This window comes from Nerophis lumbriciformis, linkage group LG10 (genome assembly GCF_033978685.3).
Source record: "Nerophis lumbriciformis linkage group LG10, RoL_Nlum_v2.1, whole genome shotgun sequence".
In the NCBI taxonomy this organism is placed as follows: Eukaryota; Metazoa; Chordata; class Actinopteri; order Syngnathiformes; family Syngnathidae; genus Nerophis; species Nerophis lumbriciformis.
This window is the reverse complement of record NC_084557.2, coordinates 8,950,372-8,971,132: the sequence shown is the minus strand read 5'-3', so window position 1 is coordinate 8,971,132 and position 20,761 is coordinate 8,950,372. Positions and strand designations below refer to the sequence as shown.

The 20,761-nt window shown below is 40.4% G+C and overlaps 1 protein-coding gene across 1 annotated transcript in view; it reads right to left on the bottom strand.

Annotated features, from left to right (window-relative positions):
* Positions 1-85: 85 nt before the first annotated feature.
* nat10 (N-acetyltransferase 10) overlaps positions 86-20,761 on the bottom strand; it is a 47,528-nt gene continuing 26,852 nt past the window's right edge. The window contains exons 16-29 of the mRNA XM_061970307.1: positions 20,623-20,739; positions 20,436-20,537; positions 20,279-20,353; positions 17,799-17,912; positions 13,723-13,856; positions 13,596-13,644; positions 10,441-10,531; positions 6,872-6,979; positions 6,630-6,802; positions 6,438-6,557; positions 708-806; positions 497-570; positions 347-427; positions 86-272 (exon numbers count right to left, since the gene is read on the bottom strand). Coding sequence (XP_061826291.1) covers positions 128-272; positions 347-427; positions 497-570; positions 708-806; positions 6,438-6,557; positions 6,630-6,802; positions 6,872-6,979; positions 10,441-10,531; positions 13,596-13,644; positions 13,723-13,856; positions 17,799-17,912; positions 20,279-20,353; positions 20,436-20,537; positions 20,623-20,739 — 1,482 coding nt within the window. The 3' untranslated portion in view covers positions 86-127. The remainder of the gene's footprint in view (positions 273-346; positions 428-496; positions 571-707; positions 807-6,437; positions 6,558-6,629; positions 6,803-6,871; positions 6,980-10,440; positions 10,532-13,595; positions 13,645-13,722; positions 13,857-17,798; positions 17,913-20,278; positions 20,354-20,435; positions 20,538-20,622; positions 20,740-20,761) is intronic.

The window sequence follows — 20,761 nt, the reverse complement described above, 5'->3', positions numbered from 1 at the left end:
GAAACTACTAACTCTTTTTAATGTGTCCTAATCTTTGTAGCAATGAAGCAAAAACACTTAATGATCAAGTCAAAGTATTTTGATTAAAAAGGCATCTATTTATTCTACGTAATTTAATAAAGTGACATCACTTGAACGCCTTCTTTCCAGATTTGCCATGTTTGTTCTTCTTGAACTTTCCATGCTGGATTTCCTTCTTCCTTTGCTTCCCATGCACCGCACCGCCATTGGTCGTCGCCTCGTTTCCTCCGCCCAGCTTCCTCTTCTTGTCACTGTCAGAGTGGACTCAAGTTAGTCTGCACTTCACATCAACACCTGGTGACCGTCCTGAGGCTGAGTGAGGCACCTTTTGATGCTGACCATGGCCGTGCCGCCAGCTGTCTTCAGCACCTCGTCCCATTCCTCGTCATCGCCGCGGATCTTGTACCTGGAAATGGAGAACCACTTTATCTTGTCTCCATCAACAAGGTCCACGTAGGAGATGTCCCATACTTACTGTTCCAGGTCAAGTTCTCTCACTTTCTCTTTGTCCTGCTTGTGTTTCTCCTCAAACTCCTTGGCTGCATCATTCTGACCAAACACACTCGCTCTTAAAAGAAGATTCAGGAACATGCCGCTTCGTTCCCTTTCTCCAAATATTTGCCTAACTTTGGAGGCATTTTTTTCCTGGAGCATTACCAAATTTAAGGATGTTTTTATGGTCTTACTAGATCGTCCTGAAGACTTAGGGCAGTTGGCTCCATGCTGATGTCCTTTGTCTTCGCCATCTCTGCTTCGATGGCCTTTTCCTGAATGCTGGTAAAAACCTGCAACAGTAAAAAAAAAAAAAGATGTCACTTGTGTGGTTTAAAGCAGTGGTCCCCAACCTTTTTGTAACTGGACCGGTCAACGCTTGAAAATTTGTCCCACGGGGGGTATGGTATTTTTTTTTCTGTCATAAAAAAATACAATCATGTGTGCTTACGGACTGTATCCCTGCAGACTGTATTGATATATAATGCAGGAACCAGAATATTAATAACAGAAAGAAACAACCCTTTTGTGCGAATGAGTGTAAATGGGGGAGGGAGGTTTTTTGGGTTGGTGCACTAATTGTAAGTGTATTTTGTGTTTTTTATGTTCATTTAATTAAAAAATATTTTTATTTATTTTTTATTTTTTGTGCGGCCCGGTACCAATCGATCCACAGACCAGTATCGGGCCGCGGCCCGGTGGTTGGGGACCACTGGTTCAAACAGTCAGCGACCATTTTTATCGAAAACAATACAGAAGAAATGAAACGCAAGATTTTTTTTTTCTTTCATTTAAATCAGTCAATTATAAAACACGTGATGAAAGTTTAAATGAAATAAATTTACCTTCAATGTGTCCGACCACAACTATGCAGATGACACTCTGACATACAGTACAGGCCAAAAGTTTGGACACACCTTCTCATTCAATCTTTATTTTCATGACTATTTACATTGTAGATTGTCGCATCAAAACTATGAATGAACACATGTGGAGTTATGTACTTAACAAAAAAAAGGTGAAATAACTGAAAACGTGTTTTATATTCTAGTTTCCTCAAAATAGCAACCCTTTGCTCTGATAACTGCTTTGCACACTCTAGGCATTCTCTGGATGTGCTTCAAGCACACCTGTGAAGTGAAAACCATTTCAGGTGACTACCTCTTGAAGCTCATAGAGAGAATGCCAAGAGTGTGCAAAGCAGTAATCAGAGTAAAGGGTGGCTATTTTGAAGACACTAGAATATAAAACATGTTTTCAGTTATTTTACCTTTTTTTGTTAAGTACATAACTCCACATGTGTTCATTCATAGTTTTGATGCCTTTAGTGACAATCTACAATGTAAATACCGTATTTTCCGCACTATAAGGCGCACCGGATTATTAGCCGCACCTTCAATGAATTGCATATTTCATAACTTTGTCCACCAATAAGCCGCCCCGGACTATAAGCCGCGCCTACGCTGCGCTAAAGGGAATGTCAAAAAAACAGTCAGATAGGTCAGTCAAACTTTAATAATATATTAAAAACCAGCGTTCTAACAACTCTGTTCACTCCCAAAATGTACGCAAATGTGCAATCACAAACATAGTAAAATTCAAAATAGTGCAGAGCAATAGCAACATAATGTTGCTCGAACGTTAATGTCACAACACACAAAATAAACATAGCGCTCACTTTCTGAAGTTATTCTTCATTCGTAAATCCTTCGTCTTCGGTGTCCGAAGTGAAAAGTTGGGCAAATTTACGATCCACTGGCAGATGTTGGCGTCGTCTGGCGCTGCCTCCTCGTCTTAGTGAAGGTGTGTTCGCCTTCTGTCATCCATTGTTCCCACGCAGTTAGCAGTCTAGCTTCGAATGCCCTGTTGACACCAATATCTAGAGGCTGGAGGTCTTTTGTCAATCCACCCGGAATGACGGCGAGTATTGAATTAAGCGCGTAAGCGTGTCTCTCAATGTGCTGTTATGAGCTAGCAAATATAACAACTACACTACCCAGCATGCAACGATAGTGACGAGCATGCGCGGTAGCCCTGAGAAGCGTTGTTGTATGCTGGCAGTTAGAATGTGGTTATGAGCACGCTGTGAGTAAACGTTGAGAACTCAGTTAACACGCCTCGTCTGCATTATTTATAATTAGACAGACAACACACTTAATAGGAGCCATTTTGGGGTCTTTACATAAACACACAAATGGAAATGAAACGTCACATATCCCAGCATGCACCGCGCGCTTCTTCTACGGGGAAAAAAGATGGCGGCTGTTTACCGTAGTTGCGAGACCTAAACTTTATGAAAATGAATCTTAATATTTATCCATATATAAAGCGCACCGGGTTATAAGGCGCACTGTCAGCTTTTGAGAAAATTTGTGGTTTTTAGGTGCGCCTTATAGTGCGGAAAATACGGTAGTCATGAAAATGCATTGAAAGAGGAGAAGGTGTGTCCAAACGTTTGGCCTGTACTGTATATGTGAGAGTGAGAGTGAGAGAGAGAGAGAGAGCGAGAGAGAGAGTACATGATGGTCCCAACCCCATTGATAAAGCAAGAAATTCCATTAATCAACCCTGATGAGGCACACCTGTGAAGTGAAAACCATTTCAGCTGACTACCTCTTGAAGCTCATGGAGAGAATGCCAAGAGTGTGCAAAACAGTAATCAGAGCAAAGTTTGGCTATTTTGAAGAAACTAGAATATAAAACATGTTTTCAGTTATTTCACCTTTTTTAAGTACATAACTCCACATGTGTTCATTCATAGTTTTGATGTGACAATCTACAATGTAAATAGTCATGAAAATAAAGAAAACGCATAGAATGAGAAGGTGTGTCCCAACTTTTGGCCTGTACTGTATATGTCAATGACGGCAGGTGAATGTCAGCCAGGTGATTCTCTTTATCGCAGCATGGAACAGATCAGTGTGTGGATGCAAAACTGTTTTCTTCAGCTCAACTCAGACAAAAATGTAATCATTGAATTTAGCCCACAGAAGCAAATATAAACTATTATTAATCACTTTCAGACCCTCTCCTGAAGCCTAATGATCAGGTTAGAAATCTAGGGGTAATACTGGACTCAGACTTGAACTTCTACAGCCACATTAAGTCAACATCAGCAGCTTTTTACCACCTGAAAAACATTGCTAAAATCAGAGGACTAATATCTAAATCAGACTAAAATAGACTAATCCATGTCTTAGTCTCCAGCAGGTTAGACTACTTCTTACTGGGCCCTCTCAACCAGCTGTAAAGCAGCTGCAATCTATCCTGAATGCTGCTGCTCGAGTCCCGACTAGAACCAGGAAATATGACCATATTAGTCCAGTGTTTAGGTCACTGCACTGGCTTCCTGTCGCTCCGAGAATAGACTTTCAAACAGTTCTGCTCGTGTACACGTCTTTTCATGGTCTTGTGCCAAAGTACATCTGACATGTTGGAGACATGTGAACCATCTCAGCCTCAGGGAGTGCATGGTCTGGTGCCTAGAGTCAGGATAAAACATGGTCGGGCCGTGTTTTAGTTTTATGCTCCTAAAATCTGGAATAGTTTTCCAGTTCAAATGAAAACTGAAAGTCTTATATCCATCCATCCATCCATTTTCTACCGCTTGTCCCTTTTGGGGTCACGGGGGGCAATCTTTGATTACAATTTGATGTATAAATGATTTGATGATTTTATTTTACAACATTCACACCCCAAAAGGGACAAGCGGTAGAAAATGGATGGATGGATAGTTTTATTTTAATTATGATTATTTTATTGTAATGCTTTTGTCAAGCACTTTTAATTGACTTGTGTGTGTGATGTGTGCTCTATAAACAAACTTGCCTTAATATGGTAATGCTTCCTGAGGCTGAACCAATCAGTGGCCACGATACTGAACTGCTTGCTCTAATTGGTTTGGTCTCATTTAGTGGCTAATATTATACTATAATCTACATTTTATTTAGACATTTTTTGCCTGAAAATGATTCATTTAGGGCAAAATATATATATATATATATATATATATATATATATATATATATATATATATATATGTATGTGTATATGTGTATATATATATATATATATATATATATATATATATATATACCGTATTTTCCGCACTATAAGGCGCACCGGATTATTAGCCGCACCTTCTATGAATTACATATTTCATAATTTTGTCCACCAATAAGCCGCCCCGGACTATAAGCCGCGCCTACGCTGCGCTAAAGTGAATGTCAAAAAAACAGTCAGATAGGTCAGTCAAACTTTAATAATATATTAAAAACCAGCGTTCTAACAACTCTGTTCACTCCCAAAATGTACGCAAATGTGCAATCACAAACATAGTAAAATTCAAAATAGTGCAGAGCAATAGCAACATAATGTTGCTCGAACGTTAATGTCACAACACACAAAATAAACATAGCGCTTACTTTCTGAAGTTATTCTTCATTCGTAAATCCTTCGTCTTCGGTGTCCGAAGTGAAAAGTTGGGCAAATTTACGATCCACTGGCAGATGTTGGCGTCGTCTGGCGCTGCCTACTCGTCTTAGTGAAGGTGTGTTCGCCTTCTGTCTTCCATTGTTCCCACGCAGTTAGCAGTCTAGCTTCGAATGCCCTGTTGACACCAATATCTAGCGGCTGGAGGTCTTTTGTCAATCCACCCGGAATGACGGCGAGTATTGAATTACCCGGTAAGCGTGTCTCTCAATGTGCTGTTATGAGCTAGCAAATATAACAACTACACTACCCAGCATGCAACGATAGTTACGAGCATGCGCGGTAGCCCTGAGAAGTTCCCACGCAGTTAGCAGTCTAGCTTCGAATGCCCTGTTGACACCAATATCTAGCGGCTGGAGGTCTTTTGTCAATCCACCCGGAATGACGGCGAGTATTGAATTAAGCGCGTCTCTCAATGTGCTGTTATGAGCTAGCAAATATAACAACTACACTACCCAGCATGCAACGATAGTTACGAGCATGCGCAGTAGCCCTGAGAAGCGATGTTGTATGCTGGGAGTTCGAATGTGGTTATGAGCACGCTGTGAGAAAACGTTGAGAACTCAGTTAACACGCCTCGTCTGCATTATTTATAATTAGACAGACAACACACTTAATAGGAGCCATTTGGGGTCTTTACATAAACACACAAATGGAAATGAAACGTCACATATCCCAGCATGCACCGCGCGCTTCTTCTACGGGGAAAAAAGATGGCGGCTGTTTACCGTAGTTGCGAGACCTAAACTTTATGAAAATGAATCGTAATAAAGCGCACCGGGTTATAAGGCGCACTGTTAGCTTTTGAGAAAATTTGTGGTTTTTAGGTGCGCCTTATAGTGCGGAAAATACGGTATATATATATATATATATATATATATATATATATATATACATATACACATACATATATATATACATATATATACATGCATTTTATTTTTTATATATATATATATTGTTTTAAATATATATATATATATATATATTTTTTTTTTATATATATATATATATATAGTTTTAAATATATATATTTTCTTTATATATACATACATTGTTTTATATATATATATATATATATTTTTTATATATACATACATTTAAAAAAAAAATATATATATATATATATATATGTACATATATATATCTTATATATTAAAAAAATATATATATATTTTTTAAATGTATGTATGTATAAAAAATATATATACTGTATATTTAAAACAATGTATATATATATATATATATTTTAAAAAAAAAAAAAAAAAAAAAAAAAATATATATATATATATATATATATATATACAAAAAATACGCCTAAAAAAACTGAATGTGGGGAAAGAGCAATAATTGAAGTACAAAGTTGCGAGGGACGACTGTACTGTAATAAAAATAGTTGCTGAATTGTACTTTTGTGTCTTTTTATGTCTTACTTGCACAAATTTGCGCACGAGGCGGTTGAAGAGCCCCAAAAGCTGCGAGCTGGGGAGGTCGATCTCCTTCTCCAGCTGCTCCACTGACTTGTGCTGCAGACCCAAGCCCAGCAGCAAGGCCTGGAGAAGAGCAGGCGCACATGAGTGCTGACACATGCAGGGAGCACACAGCAAGGCGGGGAGCTTTCTTACGCATTGTGCTGCCGACAAGGAAAGGTCACCCAGCTGTTTGAGGAAGAAGAGGCGTGCGATGCTGGGCACCAGGTCCATGATGAGGTGGTAGTCCACCATACTGCGGGAGTACAGCTCCAGGCGCTTGAGGTCGTAGGGACTGAAGTGGACCGCCAGCTGCGAGCTGCTCATGGCTGCAAGGAGCAGAGACTTGGGTGAGGGCGACTACGACACGTCTGGGACGCTCTCTGCAGGGGACCTACTGCTCGCGGCCTCCTTGGCGTTCTTGTTCTGCAGGATGCTGAGGGCCAAGCTGGGCGGGAAGCTGCAGAACTGGAAGGAGAGCAGGGACAGGAAGCGCCTGCGGAAATCTGGATGAGACAACATTTAGATATAAAAAGGTATTATCTTTGATCTTCTGATGTCAGATGAAACAAAAATTGAGCTGATTGGCCACAATACCCAATTTGTTTGGAGGAGAAAAGGTGAGACATTTAATCCCAGGAACACCATTCCTACTGTCAAGCATGGTGGTGGTAGTATTATGCTCTGGGCTTGTTTTGCTGCCAATGGAACTGGTGCTTTACAGAGTGTAAATGGGACAATGAAAAAGGAGGATTACCTCCAAATTCTTCAGGACAACCTAAAATAATCAGCCCGGAGGTTGGGTCTTGTGCGCAGTTGGGTGTTCCAACAGGACAATGACCCCAAACACACGTCAAAAGTGGTAAAGGATTGGCTAAATCAGGCTAGAATGAAGGTTTTAGAATGGCCTTCTCAAAGTCCTGACTTAAATATGTGGACAATGCTGAAGAAACAAGTCCATATCAGAAAACCAACACATTTAGCTGAACTGCACCAATTTTGTCAAGAGGAGTGGTCAAAAATTCAAACAGAAGCTTGTGGATGGCTACCAAAAGTGCCTTATTGCAGTGAAACTTGCCAAGGGACATGGAAGCAAATATTAACATTGCTGTATGTATACTTTTGACCCAGCACACATTTTCAGTAGACCCATAATAAATTCATAAAAGAAGCAAACTTCATGAATGTTTTTTGTGACCAACAAGTATGTGCTCCAATCACTCTATCACAAAAAAAATAAGAGTTGTAGAAATGCTTGGAAACTCAAGACAGCCATGACATTATGTTCTTTACAAGTGTATGTCAACTTTTGACCACGACTGTATATCATGGGTTTCACTATGTAAAGCGCTTTGAGTCTTTATAGGCAATCTACATACATCTACATGTAGATATATATGTATATCATGTACTACATGTAGATGTATATATATTATGTCCTACATGTAGATCAGGGGTGCTCACACTTTTTCTGCAGGCAAGCTACTTTTCAATTGATCAAGTCGTGGGGATCTACCTCATTCATATATATAATTTATATTTACTTATTTATGAAATATATGTTTTTGTTAACAAGTTAAAGGTGTTTAATGATAATGCAAGCATGTTTAACACATATAGTTAATATTGTTAAAAAATTAAAGGTGCTTAAAGATAATACAAGCATGTTTAACACATATAGTTAATATTGTTAACAAGTTAGAGGTGTTTAATGATAATACAAGTATGTTTAACACATATAGTTAATATTGTTGATAAATTAAAGGTGTTTAATAATAATACAAGAATGTTTAATACATATAGTTAATATTGTTAACAAGTTAAAGGTGTTTAAAGATAATACAAGCATGTTTAACACATATAGTTAATATTGGTAATAAGCTAAAGGTGTTTAAAGATAATACAAGCATGTTTAACACATATAGTTAATATTGTTAATACGTTAAAGGTGTTTAATGATAATACAAGCATGTTTAACCCATATAGTTAATATTGTTAACTTAAAGATGTTTAAAGATAATACAAGCATGTTTAACACATATAGTTAATATTGTTAATAAGTTAAAGGTGTTTAAAGATAATACAAGCATGTTTAACACATATAGTTAATATTGTTAATAAGTTAAAGGTGTTTAAAGATAATACAAGCATGTTTAACACATATGGATTCCTTTCTTTCATGAAGACAAGAATATAAGTTGGTGTATTACCTAATTCTGAAGACTTGCATTGATTGGAATCAGACAGTAGTGATGATAACGTCCGCATTTTCGAATGGAGGAGAAAAAAAGTCCTCATTTCTGTCCAATACCACATGAAAGTGGTTGATTTTTGGCATCTTATTTGTCTAGCTTCCGTACTCCTTTGTATACACTTTACAAGAAATACATTGTCGGCAAACTCCGTAGCTTGCTAGCTTGTACACGCCAGCTTTCTGAGACTCTTATTTTGTTAGCGCAACTGTGCAACTGTGCAGTCGGTCTTTGGAGTTTTGACGACAGGTACGGCGCCTGAGTCTGTTGAAATAAAGTGTTTCTCGCCTTCCAGTCGGTAATTTTAATGAGCTGGCAGCAGCCAGCGTCATCTCAGAAGACCCTCGGGTGCCGTGAATGTCAATCAAGTGACGAAAGTGACGTCATAGTGAAGATTTATGATCGCTCATTTTTAGGACAATTTTTTTAATACCTGGCTGGTGATCGACTGACACACCCTCCACGATAGACCGGTAGCTTGCGATCGACATAATGAGCACCCCAGATGTAGATCATAAGTACTACATGTAGATATATATATATATATATATATATATATATATATATATATATATATATATATATATATATTATGTCTACAACTTCTTTGTGTGAGGCTGGGTGAAGGAAAATGGTATCAAGATTCTCGCAGATAAATTTGCATGGTTTTCTGACGGGTAAGGTTGCATTTTATGATTTAACTTTGCGTCCATGTGAACAAACAGCGACTGCTTGCACCCTACAACTGACACGCGGGACTGTATAGAGTGTTCGCCCTGAGGTCGGTAGGTCGTGCGTTCAAACCCCGGCCGAGTCATACCAAAGACTATAAAAATGGGAGCCATTACCTCCCTGCTTAGCACTCAGCATCAAGGGTTGGAATTGGGGGTTAAATCAGCAAAAATGATTCCCGGGCGCGGCCACCGCTGCTGCTCACTGCTCCCCTCACCTCCCAGGGGGTGATCAAGGGTGATGGGTCAAATGCAGAGGATAATTTCACCACACCTAGTGTGTGTGTGACAATCATTGGTACTTTAACTTTTAATTGAATCACCATATTTGATTTGTTGTCCTGTTGTCATATGTACTCTGACACATTTGTAAAAAATAAACAAGGGTTGTAAAAGTACCTTTTCTGACAAAGTATCATTGAACCTGACTTTCTGCTTTGTTAAAAAATAAAATAAAAAACTATCAAGATAATACTTCAATGGGAAATACTAAACGAGTAAAGCATATTCAAATGACGAAGTGATCACTGTAAACTTGTGTTTTTCAACTCTGTTCCCTCAGACTGGAATGCATGCCACTTTTCTCGTCGTCTTTCCTAAAATCTTGCACTCTCCCGCCCTTCTTGGTTACCTCTTGAGGAACTCTCCTTTTTTGCGATTCGAACGCTTAGTACAGCCGAAAACAAGGCAAGCATTGGGCGTTGTTCTTCAAGAGAGGCTAAATGGCGCCGAGTACTCATTGAGCACAGGTGCTGGCTCGACCACCACGCATATCTAATGAGGCGGATGTGATGTTTTACCATGAATTGATTAACGTGGACCCCGACTTAAACAAGTTGGAAAACTTATTGGGGTGTTACCATTTAGTGGTCAATTGTACGGAATATGTACTGTACTGTGAAATCTACTAGTAAAGTATCAATCAATCAATCAATCAATCAATGTCATTGAAATTGTAGCAATAGACAGGATGTGAATGTTGACCTTGCCAGAATGCAGACAGCCACCGGCTCTGCTCCTCTTCAGTCGTCAGCTCCTTCAGCATCACACACGAGTGCTCTCCCGTCAGGTCGTTCTACAAGAGGAACAAGCATCAACACGAACGTCTGCTATGGATATAAAATAGTCGCTTCCACTTCTTGTCGATAAACGTAAGCTGTGTTTTGACTGGCACACTGCCACTCTTCCAGGGGAGGGGCTGAATTGAAATAATGGCGGTTGAGGAGCAATTTGTAGCAGTGGAAAATAGGTATCGTCAAATTAGTGATTGTGATCGTCATTTTTGATACAAGACACACTGCAAAAACTGAAATCTAAGTAAGATGAAATATCTCAAATAAGGCTGATATTTGCTTATTTTCTGTCTGATAAGATAATTCTTCTCACTAAGCAGATTTTATGTTAGAGTGTTTTACTTGTTTTAAGTGATCTCAGTAAGATATTACAGCTTGTTGCTGAGATTTTATGACCTATATTGAGTAAAACATGCTTGAAACTAGAATATCAACTGTTGCAAAGCCGTGTCACCAACACTCACAAGTATAAAACTGCTTTTTCAAAGTAAAACATTCTTATTTCAAGCATGAAATAAAAAATCATGACTGACACAATTGTGTCTCATAATTAAAACAGATGACAGCCAAATGGACTTTGCTGTTTTATTTTCAATGAAACAATAGAAAACACGTACTCAAATAGTAGTACAGTTGGCACAGTACATCAAACTGACAGTTAATATTTCAACATTTAACATGTGACATTTCAAACCAATTTGAACAGAAATAGTTCATGCACATTCAGATAAATTCTTCAAAATTACAATTAAAAAAAATTTGGCCAGGGGCCAGGCTGTAAATAATATTCCTTGCGCACTAATGACTGAAAGAGCACGCACTTGGCGCGATGATGTCATATTATGGATGGGAAAATGCATTTTTAGACAATATGATTTGCCTAAATGGCTAGTAGACCCCGAGAGTAACACGCGCTTGCCTTGTTGCCTTTCCATTAAGAACAATAAACTTGTTTTTAGTACTATAAGTTTGCTGGTTTCAATAAATGTAATGCCGAGCGCATATCATTATGTCAAGATAATGGCACTAGCATTTACTTCATTTAAGAACATTTTTCAACATATTGAGAAAAAATGTCTCATATTTGTTTTTTCTATCAAGAAAAGTGCACTTGTTATTAGTGAGAATATACTTATTTTAAAGGGGAACATTATCACAATTTCAGAAGGGTTAAAACCATTAAAAATCAGTTCCCAGTGGCTTATTTTATTTTTCGACGTTTTTTTCAAAATTTTACCCATCACGCAATATCCCTAAAAAAAGCTTCAAAGTGCCTGATTTTAACCATCGTTATATACACCCGTCCATTTTCCTGTGACGTCACACAGTGATGCCAATACAAACAAACATGGCGGATAGATTAGTAAGGTATAGCGACATTAGCTCGGATTCAGACTCGGATTTCAGCGGCTTAAGCGATTCAACAGATTACGAATGTATTGAAACGGATGGTTGTAGTGTGGAGGCAGGTAGCGAAAACGAAATTGAAGAAGAAACTGAAGCTATTGAGCCATATCGGTTTGAACCGTATGCAAGCGAAACCGACGAAAACGACACGACAGCCAGCGACACGGGAGAAAGCGAGGACGAATTCGGCGATCGCCTTCTAACCAACGATTGGTATGTGTTTGTTTGGCATTAAAGGAAACTAACAACTATGAACTAGGTTTACAGCATATGAAATACATTTGGCAACAACATGCACTTTGAGAGTGCAGACAGCCCATTTCAGCGCTAAGAACATATATTTTTCCACGATTTCAGCACTCAGGTTAACCATACCTAAATAGACACAAAATACTGCATTACACAAGACTACCCGAATGTACTCGAATGATTGAAAAAAATAAATGTTTTTAAGCTAAATTATTGGTAAACACAGTTTATGTATAATAATTTACATAAAACCGCGAGTAATGAATAAAGTTTTCATCAATTATTTTATTTTCTGTAGACATACCCTCATCCGCTCTCTTTTCCTGAAAGCTGGTCTGTCCAGTTTTGGAGTTGATGTCAGCATCTGCTTTGAGTGTCGCAGGATATCCACACATTCTTGCCATCTCTGTCGTAGCATAGCTTTCGTCGATAAAGTGTGCGGAACAAACGACTGACCATTTCGTCGGCTTTCCCCACAGCCTCGTACTTTGAACAAATTTCGTCCAATTTCTTGCCACTTTCATATCTTTGGGCCACTGGTGCAACTTGAATCCGTCCCTGTTCGTGTTGTTACACCCTCCGACAACACACCGACGAAAGTGAGAAAATGGCGGATTGCTTCCCGATGTGACGTCAGGTTGTGACGTCATCGCTCCGAGAGCGAATAATAGAAAGGCGTTTAATTCGCCAAAATTCACCCATTTAGAGTTCGGAAATCGGTTAAAAAAATATATGGTCTTTTTTCTGCAACATCAAGGTATATATTGACGCTTACATAGGTCTGGTGATAATGTTCCCCTTTAAGGTATTTTTGGGTTTATTGAGGTTAGCTCATTTTACTTGTTTTGGAAAGTCTTGACAAGCCAAATTTTCTTGTTCTATTGGCAGATCATTATGGTTAGTTCAAGTAATATACCTCTAGTTTTTGTATTTTTTTTCTTGTTTTTGAACACTGACTTTTTGCAGTGCGTATCGGATTTATATTGAGATCGGCCAGCACTCAAGGCTCCAATATCGTATTGTTTCGGAGGTGAACAAGTCGAATGGGAACACCCCAAAAGAGAACACGACTAATGACTTGCAGGTGCCAAATTAAGCGTGTGCGACGTAAACAAGCTGGTAAAAACATTCATGTTGCCTTCTGGACCCTTTATAAGTGAGCGCTGATATTAAAAGGTAATGTACACAACATCAGTTTGTAGCCATATGGACAATCAGAGGTAAAGTCAGCTGTGGTTGTCTTTTCAAGTGTCAGATTGGACAAAATGCACATGACAGCTGATGGATGATTTTCTTATAACTCAACTGGTGTGGTGGAAATTATTTTTAAGACCAGAGTGGGTGAAATGTGCATTTTTTTTAAATAGCTTGTTTGCGTGGACATGACCTAAAAAAAATAGATAAACTTACAGGTGTTTGTCTTAAGTAGACTGGAGTATAACCTGCTTTCTTCCAGAACCTGTCAGATTGCAAAAAACAAAAATGCATTAAAATTACACAAGAAAACATTCCTTCCTCCACACTGACATGGACTCACTTGAGCAGTTGTGTGGTGAGGCCGTAGGAGACTCCTAGATAGTCCAGTCGCTCTGCTCGTCTCTCACTCAGCTTCAGCAACAGAGGCGGGAGTTCCTTACGCGGAGTAACCACCTCCTCCAGGAGCGTGACTGCCTGCCGTTTAAAAGACAACATGGTTCAATCAATCAATCAGTTTATTTATATAGCCCTAAATCACAAGTGTCTCAAAGGGCTGCACAAGCCACAACGACATCCGCGGTTCAGAGCCCACATAAGGGCAAGGAAAAACTCACAACCCAGTGGGTCGTCGATGAGAATGACTATGAGAAACCTTGGAGAGGACCACAAATGTGGGTAACCCCCCCTCTAGGGGAGACCGGGTGCAATGGACGTCGAGTGGGTCTGACATAATGTTGTGAAAGTCCTATGGACTGAACTGGTTGTTGTCTCCTTTTATTCCTCTTAGAGTGCGACATGAATTACAGTCAAACCTTGTAGGTTGGACTGTAATTCAGGAGAAACTCAGGACAAACCTACAAACAAACAATGGGCCGCCGGGCTTTCTGCTCGACCGCACCCGAACTCTGGAACGCTCTCCCTGACCATCTTAGAGCACCACAGTCGGTCGACCGTTTTAAGAAGGGACTAAAAACCCACCTTTTTAGCACAGCTTTTATCTAATTTCTCTGCCTTCTTGTTTTTAAAATGCACTGCTTGCCTTTTTGTTTTATCCAGTGCTTTCATGTTTTTATTTCTATTTCATCCATCCATCCATTTTCTACCGCTTATTCCCTTTGGGGTCGCGGGGGGCGCTGGAGCCTATCTCAGCTACAATCGGGCGGAAGGCGGGGTACACCCTGGACAAGTCGCCCACTCATCGCAGGGCCAACACAGATAGACAGACAACATTCACACTCACATTCACACACTAGGGCCAATTTAGTGTTGCCAATCAACTTATCCCCAGGTGCATGTCTTTGGAAGTGGGAGGAAGCCGGAATACCCGGAGGGAACCCACGCAGTCACGGGGAGGACATGCAAACTCCACACAGAAAGATCCCATCTATGTTTTATCTAGTGTTTATCTAGTGTTTTTCATGTTTTTATTTCTATTTGAATTTTCTATTCTATTATATATTCTAACTTTTTTATCTAGTGTTTATCTAGTGTTTTTCATGTTTTTATTTCTATTTGAATTTTCTATTCTATTATATATTCTAACTTTGTTTTTATTATCATTATTTTACCTTTTTTTTATACTTTATAGCACTTTGAGATTTTAACAAATTTAAAGTGTGTCACAAATGTAATTCATTATTATTATCATTATTATTACTATTTAACCTCCGTTTTTGTTAGTTATAGAAAACTGAAGCAAAAAGAAATAAAGCAAATCCAATTACTCTGTTCTCGACAACCAAAAATATTAATATTATCTATAAAATGTAGATACAAATGTGCATAATAATTATCGGGCCAATAGTAGGAATTGTGACATCACACCAATAAAGTTAAAGTTAAAATTAAAGTACCACTGATAGTCACACACACACTAGGTGTGGTGAAATTACCCTCTGCATTTGACCCATCCCCTTGTTCCACCCCCTGGGAGGTGAAGGGAGCAGTGAGCAGCAGCGGTGGCCGCACTCTGGAATCAATAAATCGGAGAACATTCAAAAATAGTTCCAAAAACCTGAGAAAGAAAACCTAAAAGCGATAAACTTCTTGTGTGCTATTTGCACCAGATGTTCTGCAAACATTAAGCAAAGAGGGTGAAAAAAAAATCACAATTCAACACATCGAACCTTATCAGTTACCTGAAATGCCAGCATTTTAAAGTTCAAATCTAACCACGGTTTTGTGCCACATTTTTTGGTTTGGTTCGGTGCACATTGTTGTTGTTTTTAACAGCCCATAATATAATAAATCCATCAAATTTTCTACAGCTTGTCCCTCTCGGGGGTTTCAGGGGGCTGGAGCCTATCCCAGCTGCACTCGGGCGAAAGGCAGGGTAGACCCTGGACATGTCGCCACCTCACCGCAGGGCCAATACATAGACAGACAACATTCGCACTCACACACAAAAAGACACCAAGCCCGGGAATCGAACCCTTCTTATTGTGAGGCACGAGCACTAACCACTGCGCCCACAATATGATATATACCAATATGATATCAGTTGTGAGTCTTACAGAAATATCTTGTAAAATAAAGCTTAAAAATGGCTACTAAAGCTTTGACCCTTGAATAAATGTAAACAATAGTAATTGTACTATCTTTACAAACCACGTTACATACCATCAACATCACACCCCTATTTTGCAGTCTTAGGCCATGTTTACACGGACACAGATACTTAATAAACGCATACTTATCTCTGCATTTAGGCCTCTTGTCCACACGGAGACGCATACTTCTGTCTTTAAAAACGCAGACTTTTGCAAACGCTGGCCAAAGTGTAGAGATCCAAAACTCTCCGCTTAGCGTATGCGTGTACACGGCACAAACGGAGACTTGTGATGACGTCACGGTTGTTTCGCTGTCATTTACCAAACTCAACAACGCTGCCTTGTGGTCTTTAAACACACTATAAGTGGAATTATTGAACATTTGAACGTAAATATGCTGCTATTTGTCATGATCCGTTACCCGGGTCATGACATGGGCACTGATAGTAAACAGGGAACGAGGGTGCACCCAGGAAACAGACTAAAACAGGAGAACTAGAAATCATGCCATGACTCGGGTAACGGATCATGACACTATTTTCACTTTACACTGATTAAAAAGACATCAAAATGGGCTTTGCGAGACTTCCACCAGCGCTAATGACAGTCAGCTGTTTTGGATACGATCACTGTATCACCTGATGGGGCAACTTTGACAAGCAAGACTTTTTGCTTGCCCTGGCTTGGAGACTCTCCCGAAGAACAGTGCGGCAAAGACACAACAAACTCCCTTCTTGTCTCTCATGGACACACACCTGTTGTTGACTTTGGACTGACTATCGGCTGTGTGTAGACCGAGACAGTTTTGAAACTACACTTGTGTGGATGGAGATTGTTTTAACCCCAAATATGCATTTTTGAAACCGTCTGATCGTGTGGACATGGCGTAACTCAATTAAATTAGCGCGGTGACTGAGTCACAGACACCTGGGATTCTTTGCTTGGGCACTCAATTCTTTGTAATGGTACGCATGGGTAAAGGGACTAGTCTTTTACAAGCAATGTTTGTCCGAACAATAACCATGGCGGTATAAAAAAGCTCCAGCTCTCACTGGATCGGTTCGCAGCTGAGTGTGAAGCGACCGGGATGAGAATCAGCACCTCCAAGTCCGAGTCCATGGTTCTCGCCCGGAAAAGGGTGGAGTGCCATCTCCGGGTTGGGGAGGAGATCTTGCCCCAAGTGGAGGAGTTCAAGTACCGCGGAGTCTTGTTCACGAGTGAGGGAAGAGTGGATCGTGAGATCGACAGGCGGATCGGTGCGGCGTCTTCAGTAATGCGGACGCTGTATCGATCCGTTGTGGTGAAGAAGGAGCTGAGCCGGAAGGCAAAGCTCTCAATTTACCGGTCGATCTACGTTCCCATCCTCACCTATGGTCATGAGCTTTGGGTTATGACCGAAAGGACAAGATCACGGGTACAAGCGGCCGAAATGAGTTTCCTCCGCCGGGTGGCGGGGCTCTCCCTTAGAGATAGGGTGAGAAGCTCTGTCATCCGGGGGGAGCTCAAAGTAAAGCCGCTGCTCCTCCACATCGAGAGGAGCCAGATGAGGTGGTTCGGGCATCTGGTCAGGATGCCACCCGAGCGCCTCCCTAGGGAGGTGTTTAGGGCACGTCCGACTGGTAGGAGGCCACGAGGAAGACCCAGGACATGTTGGGAAGACTATGTCTCCCGGCTGGCCTGGGAACGCCTCGGGATCCCCCGGGAGGAGCTGGACGAAGTGGCTGGGGAGAGGGAAGTCTGGGCTTCCCTGCTTAGGCTGCTGCCCCCGCGACCCGACCTCGGATAAGCGGAAGAAGATGGATGGATGGATGGATGGAATAAAAAAAAACAATGTTTGATTGTACTGTCGTGCATTTGATTGGAGTACCTCACTGCTGACTGTGGTAATTTCGTTGTTCTTGGTGTCGTCCTCATCAAGGGTGGGAAACTTGCCCTCGTAGTACATCTGCAGCAGCTGGAGCGCTCGCGAACCATAGCCCATCTGGGGGAAAGAGGTCAGAAGTTTCTGATGTTGGACCTGAGAGAAGGCCTGCTTTGTTCTACTTTATCATACAGGTGGATTCTGGGGTTGGTCTGGGGTCTGGGGTTAAGTGGTGTACACACATAAAGGCAATCGGGCTGTTTTTGACCCAATTTTCCCCTTCCCGACCAAAAACAGCAAATGCCAAAATATCATGAGATTGTCTTGTGGTTTGAGGTGTGTTTAGAGTGAATTTGCCACGATAATTGGTTCCAAAACAGGTCAACGCCAACAATAGTAATTATTAAACATGTTCAGTAATTATGACTGAAAGTCCTGAGTCATTGCTGCATGAATTGTGACTTGGTAAAAAAAAAAAAAGTATTGCAGCTACTTTATTTAGAACGTAATCACCTCTCGCTGCTCACTAGATTGTAAAGTCCATGTTCACATCATCTACATAACTTTTTTCAGTCTTCTCTTTATACTCCAACGATCACCATCCTTCCCTCTTCGCTTTGTCCTCTTCTATATAGTATTTCTTGTTTTTCTCCATCATTGCTACGGTCACTGGTTGCTATGCTGCTTCTCTTTGATTTTGTTAGATCACTAGCATCGAGCGAGACTGTAAATGTTGGTATCAGTCAGATATCAAGTAAATACAAGTCTAGTATCGCCAAAACTGAAACTGATATTGACACTTTTTTACTTGAAATGTCATAATCATTGAATAATTTTGTGAATTTGCCTGAGTTTGTTGATTTTGATTTCACAAGAAAAATATGTTCTGCAAAAAAAAATTTTTTTATGACTAATTACAACAATTCTAAACAATGTAATAGTATACAAATGATCCATTTCAGTTGTACGACACATTTGTTTCATAAACAATCCCTAATGCAAAAATAACAAAAAAAGTAACAATGTAACAAAGGTATTAATTTTAAAATGTAAATTAAGCCACTAAAATACAACTAAGATACCGTATTTTCCGCACTATAAGGCGCACCTAAAAACCACAAATTTTCTCAAAAGCTGACAGTGCGCCTTATAACCCGGTGCGCTTTATATATGGATAAATATTAAGATTCATTTTCATAAAGTTTCGGTCTCGCAACTTCGGTAAACAGCCGCCATCTTTTTTCCCGGTAGAACAGGAAGCGCTTCTTCTTCTACGCAAGCAACCGCCAAGGTAAGCACCCGCCCCCATAGAACAGGAAGCGCTTCTTCTTCTACTGTAAGCAACCACCCGCCCGCGTAGAAGAAGAAAAAGCGCGCGGATATTATCATTTCCTTTGTGTGTTTACATCTGTAAAGACCACAAAATGGCTCCTACAAAGCGACAGGGATCCGGTTCATGAAAAGACGCAATCTCTCCATCCGCACACGGATTACTATTTCACAGCAACTGATATTCCTGTGAACCGCACTGTGGATACAACGGGAGCACGTACGGTGAATATTCGCACCACAGGGAATGAGAAGTCATCCTTCACTGTGGTTCTAGCTTGCCATGCTAATGGCCAGAAACTTCCACCCATGGTGATATTCAAAAGGAAGACCTTGCCAAAAGAGACCTTTCCAGCCGGCGTCATCATAAAAGCTAACTCGAAGGGATGGATGAAGAAAAGATGAGCGAGTGGTTAAGGTAAGTTTAAGTTTACGCGAAGAGGCTGGGTGGCTTTTTTCACGCAGCTTCGTCCATGTTGATATACGATTCCATGCGCGCCCACATCACGCTGGTTTTAATATATTATTAAAGTTTGACTGACCTATTTGACTGTTTTTTTGACATTCCTTTAGCGCCGTTAGATGCGGCTTACAACACGGGGCGGCTTATAGGTGGACAAAGTTTTGAAATATGCCGTTCATTGAAGGCGCGGCTTATAACCCAGGGCGCCTTATGGTGCGGAAAATACGGTAGTTGTAAAAAAAAAAACAGTTTTTGCACTAACTGACTAGAAGAGATGCTGGAGTCGCATAAACTCAGAGGAAAATCAAGTAAGTTGCTGGACGTATCAATGAAACAAATATAACATACCTATCGATCCTGCCACCAGAGTATCGATTAGATAAAAAAAACAACCATGGTATCGATATTATCTATATTTACATCGATACGCCCACCCCTTTAGATCATGCTTGTTCACGCAAGATTTCGGTTTGGAGGACGAGAGTCAGGCTTTGTGGTGGGACAGCATCCTAATATACTGTGCTGTGTTGATATCACCGTGTCACATCACACACACAAAGATCAAAACTGATCAATGCCTGATTTTTTTGTTTTTATGTGTGGTCTGTAACAGTTAAAACATCTAAGATTCAAACAATCTTTGTGTGTACTGAGAAGAGAAAAGGGCCTAGATGGTTTGACTGCATGTTCTTACCCTTTGATATTCCGGGTTCACAGCTATCCGCACCACCCTGCCTCCAGACAGGCCACCAAAATCAGGATCTTGGAACTGTAGAAGACAAGATTCATGAGCAATCTGCAAATGTTTTTACATTTCTAAAACACAGCTTTGTCATCCTATCTATGTGCACCTGTTCTGACACAGTCCATGGAATGAGATCGCCCGATGCTCTCTTCCCTCTGGAGAGACTGTTAAGGATGGACTGTCGGGATATTTCGCCCTCGAGAGACACCTGCGCATTCCCAGAGTAATAATAAATCAAGGTACAGTCGGCGCGAACACAGCTGGAGTGTGTGTGATGGTTGTATTTGTGTTACCTGCACCACAGCAAGGACCTCAGGCAGAGAATTCTGCGTGGGAGGAACAGGCGGCAGAAGACAGAAGAGATGATGGGCCGGAGCGTCAGATAACATCTGCAGGTCGTTGGGGGAATTCTGAAGGAAGAGAAAGGGTGGA